Source organism: Gekko japonicus, unplaced genomic scaffold, assembly GCF_001447785.1.
Source record: "Gekko japonicus isolate JY-2015 unplaced genomic scaffold, Gekko_japonicus_V1.1 scaffold2501, whole genome shotgun sequence".
Lineage (NCBI taxonomy): Eukaryota > Metazoa > Chordata > Lepidosauria > Squamata > Gekkonidae > Gekko > Gekko japonicus.
Window position 1 is genome coordinate 2,623 of NW_015173214.1, and position 5,039 is coordinate 7,661.

Genomic DNA, 5,039 nt, shown 5'->3' on the forward strand with positions numbered 1-5,039 from the left:
GAGCTTTCGTGAGTCACTGCTCACTTCAGAAGAGGTGAAGAAGTGAGCAGTGACTCACGAAAGCTCCTCCCCTGCCACAAATTTAGTTAGCCTTTAAGGTGCTACTGGACTACTGCTATTTTCTACTGCTACAGACAGACTAAGACAGCTACCCGTCTTGATCTATGTGTACGGAAATGGAAGCATGTTTTGGGGGGGTGTTCTGCATTCATATTGTTTATCCTCAAAAACCTGTGTGTGTTTCAGGTCCGAGTTCTACAAGCACATTGTGTTGTCCGGCGGTTCTACTATGTACCCCGGGCTGCCCTCCCGGCTAGAGCGTGAACTTAAGCAGCTTTACCTGGAGCGGGTCCTGAAAGGCGATGTGGAAAAACTTTCGGTAAGTCACTGTCCTTAAGCTTACTGTTCCTTTTAGATTTGGATATGCAAGACTGTCACTAGAGGGAGCACGGGGGTTGGCAAGAGGCCTCTATCTTAACAAACAGCCAGCTTCGAATAGACATTTAGTTATTTAGATGTGCCCAAAATTACTTTAGGCTGCCCGCTGCCTTGGATGAAACTAGGGCCGATTTCCCACAAGCACTGCTCTGGCTCGCTCTTCCCTTTTGCCCCATGGTACGTGTCAATTTCACACAAGCTGCTGCGCGGCCACATTTTGCCCCACAGCTTCGCGCGATTTCCCCCACGTCTACTCAATCTTCAAATACAGGATTGAGTAGACGCGGGGAAAATCACAGTGAAGCTGCGGGGCAAAATGTGGCCACGCAGCAGCTTGTGTGAAATTGACACGTGCCATCGGGGCAAAAGGGAAGAGTGAGCGTGGAGCGGTGCTTGTGGGAAATCGGTCTAGGTTTTCAGGTAAATGTGTTTAGGGGTATGAGACTTCTGTAGTCTCAATTGCACGATTATTCAGGTTTATTCTCTCCTTCTCTTGCCTGCTTTTCTTGGCAGAAATGAAAACGTATGTTCTCTTGCCTCCAAATCAGAATTCTGAACCATAGTTAATCCTGGGTTGGGAAGCAGGAGAACAAACCGTAATTTGTACTTTGGACATAATAAACCAAGGTTTGCAAAATGATCACAACCATGAAGCTGCTTTCATACTGAGTCAGACCCTTGGTCCATCAGAGTCAGTATTGTTTACCCAGACAGGCAGTGGCTCTCCAGGGTCTCAGGGAGAGGTCTTTCACATCACCTCCCGCCTGGTTCTTTTTTAAGTGGAGTTGCCAGGGATTGAACCTGGGACCTTCTGTATGCCAAGCAGGTGCTCACAGCTCCTCCCAACTGCTCCTCCCAACTCTTTGCTGTAACCATGGCTTGTCATTTCACGTGGATCATGCTAATAACATGCATTGGGGAGCTTTCTTCTTTTTGCAAATTGTATATACATGATACTATAGCAAATTCTAAAGTTAAAGGTGCGTGGGAGATGAAACGCTTTTTTAAAAAATGTAAAAATTGTTAGGGAGGGACAGAACTTTGGAGAGAAAGCTCAGTCTTGGATGCTCATGGAATTGCCTTCCCCTAGAAACTGCTTGCTCTGAATTGTCCTTAAGACTGAATGTAAAAATTGTTAGGGAGGGACAGAATTTTGGAGAGAAAGCTCAGTCTTGAATGCTCATGGAATTGCCTTCCCCTGGAAGGATGTAATAGACTATAACAGGGGGCCCCAACCTTTTTGAGCCTGTGGGCACCTTTGGAATGTTGATAGTGTGCTGGGTGCAGCCCCAGAAATGGCTGCCACAGCTTCATACAGTGAAGATCTTTGAGCTGTGGTGGCAGCACAACCATTCAGAAGCCATTGCTGGCAACCCCAACACCTGGCTCCGCCCATTTTCTAAGAACACTTGGTGGGCACCAGGGAAGGTGTTGGTGGGAACCTTTGGAATAGAATGCTGAATAGACATGTAGGGGAGGGGCTGTGGCTCAGTGGCAGAACATCTGTTTGGTGTGCAGAAGGTCCTGGGTTCTATCTCCAGCACCTCCAGTTAGGATCAGGTCGTAAGTGATGTGAAAGATCTCTTTCTGAGACCCTGGGGAGCTGCTGCCAATATGAGTAGATAGCACTGACCTCAATGGACCAACAGTCAAGTCCTACAAGATGAAAACTCCGAACAAGGTGATCCACTCTAGTGGCCCCCTATTAGTGTTGTCACTGACACCCCCCCAAAAAAGAGCGATTTGAGTTTCAGTCCTTTGACTATAGATTTGGCAAGCTTTGTTCCGTAACCTCTGGTAATGTTAAGCTCTACTTCTTGTCCCTGCAAGAAATTCAAAATCCGTATCGAAGATCCGCCCCGTCGGAAGCATATGGTGTTCTTGGGGGGTGCTGTTCTCGCGGACATCATGAAAGACAAAGACAACTTCTGGATGACCCGGCAGGAATACCAAGAGAAGGGGGTGCACGTGCTGGAGAAGCTGGGCGTGACGGTCCGATAAACCTGGGGCGCTTCCTCCCATCCCCGGCTCCAAAGTGCGCATTCCTTCCACCGCCAGTCTTTGAACTCCTTCACTTTTTACAGAAATGGGGAAGGCCTATCTGTCTGTGCCACCTTTGACCCAAAGGCCAGGTTTTGATTTTGTTTCTTTTCTCTTTTCTGTTTGGGGAGTGGAATCACGTGCCTGTGTTTCGATGACTTTAATTGGACCACTTCTGTGCAAGGAAAGCCAGAGCAGGGCAAGCATGGCTTGTCCGTCACATTTTTCTTTCCCTGCAGCAGCTGGGTTAGTTGCAGTAGGCTTGTCCTCACATCTTCGCGGCACCCCTCATCAGCTTTTGCGTGTACCTCACCATGGTTGAGAATCCCTGTAGCAGGAGAGAATTTTCGCTGTGCTACCGGTTACCTGCCATCATTTTTAAGTAGGAGAGAATTTTCGCTTCGCTACCGGTTACCCACCATCATTTTTAAACAGGAGAGAATTTTTGTTTTGCTACTGGTTACCTTTCAGCATTTTTAAGCAGGGGAGAATTTTTGCTTCGCTTCGCTACCGGTTACCCACCATTATTTTTAAACTGGAGAGAATTTTCGCTTTGCTACTGGTTACCTTTCATCATTTTTAAGCAGGAGAGAATTTTCGCTTTGCTTCCGGTTATCTGCCATTATTTTTAGGCAAGAGAGAATTTTCGTTCTGCTACCAGTTACCCACCATCATTTTAAAACAGGAGAGAATTTTCATTTTGCTACTGGTTACCTTTCAGCATTTTTAAGCAGGAGAGAATTTTCGCTGTGCTACCAGTTACCTGCCATCATTTTTAAGCAGGAGAGGATTTCCGCTTCGCTACCGGTTACCTGCTATCATTTTTAGGCAGGAGAGAATTTTCGTTTTGCTCCCGTCTATACATCTAATAGCAACTCGTGGCCCCCATCTGCGGGTACTGATATCCGTGGATCGGGGCCACATCACCGCTAAACGGGTTTTTCTGCAAACTTGGGGGGAACCCCCCCCCCAGGTTTTGCAGAAAAATCTAAAACCTTAAAAAAATATATTGGAAGGTTTAGATTCCTGCCGATATTGCATTCTCTGCACAAGCGCAGAGACTGTGCCTACCCTCCAGCATTGTTGTTGGTGGCTGCAGCAGGGGCTGGGAGCTGCGGTGGATCCCAGGAGCTGCAGTGGGCGCTGTGAGGAAGTGGGGAAGGAACCCCCCCAGCTAGCCTCACAGGCCTACACTTCTGATTCTGTCATGTTCTGTGGAAGGTGGTTTGTTGACTTGGTATCATCCCTTGCTTAGGGACTGTGCAGGCAGTCAAGGCTTCCAAGTGATCCTTAATACTTTTCCAGAGTACCTTGGATTCTGTGGACACAGGTGATGAAATCCCGCGGATCAGTTCTACAATGTGGAGGAATTTTCCACCAGCCAAATGGGGTTTCCTGAGCCTCTTGTACAGGAGGACGGCTCCTTCCACCAGAGGAAAGCGTCTCCACAAATGGAACAGATTCAAGGGAACAAATGCTGGGCTTCTGAAATTAGGTACCGCAGAAACTGGCAGTTAGTGCCTGAACCGGGCAGGAAAGCAGAGGCGAAACAACGAACAGCTTTAAAAGTTTTCCTGAAAGAGTAGCAGTTAACGGTGGCAAAAATAATACCCCGAATCCCTCTTGTATTTTTCTGTCGAATCCATTTCTAGCAGCTGTGATTTGGCTCTAGGTAGCTATTCCCTTGCAGGATGCATATGGTTTCTTTCCTTTGCTATGACGTTTTCCTCTTCTTCTTTTGGTATTACGATATCTTCTTTTTCATTACCATCGGGCTTAACGGTGTGTGGGTTTTTGTGTTTTTTTTTAAGTGGGAAATGTTAATTACGTCACCTGGGACTGGATTCCCTGCATATAATCTATTGAGAAAAAGTAATATGTTCAAGAAAAGTCTGTGAATATTCTAATTACTGGTACAATATTACAAAAAAAAAAGGAAAAAGTAGAATTGTATTAAATTTCAAAACCGCAAACGCAGTGCCAAGTAATTGCTAATTGATTTTTTTTATATAACTGTTAAATGTTATTTAAAATCACCCAGATATTTATATAAGAACTGTTGGTAGGTTACGATGAATGACCTACATTTGTAGCAGTTAAAAAAAAATAATAATCTTGGAATGTAGACCTTGTAGTAAGCAGGTAGGTTTGGAATATTTCGCCAGTCTAATTTTGACTGGGGGGGGGGGAAGGTGTGTGAATTAAAAAAAATATGAGTATTTGCAGTACTGTTTTCATTAAAGATGAGCGTGCTGTTGAAAACGGTGTGTGGTGTTCCTTGTCTTTTGTAGTATTTTATTCTTTATTTACTGTATTTATATCCTGCCTTTTGCCCCAAGGCTGTGGTGGCTCAAGTGGTTAAGACGCTAAGCTGCAGACAGGAAGGTCGGTACTTCAACAGTTCGAGACTCGAGTGCCGCATGACGGAGTGAGCTCCTGTCTCTGGCCCCGGCTCCTGCCAACCTAGCAGTTCGAAAGCAAGACATTGCAAGTAGATAAATAGGTACCACTTCGGTGGGAAGGTAACAGCGTTCTGTGCGCCTCAGTGTCTAGTCATGCTG

At 45.9% G+C, this 5,039-nt stretch overlaps 1 protein-coding gene across 1 annotated transcript; it reads left to right on the top strand.

Moving 5' to 3' along the window:
• Positions 1–246: 246 nt before the first annotated feature.
• LOC107120061 (actin-related protein 2-like) lies at positions 247–4,673 on the top strand (the record flags this gene model as incomplete). The annotated part of the gene is made up of 2 exons (XM_015422699.1): positions 247–379; positions 2,269–4,673. Coding segments are annotated over 2 exons (304 nt in total), but the record flags the coding sequence as incomplete, so codon positions are not given.
• Between the last annotated feature and the right edge of the window lie 366 nt (positions 4,674–5,039).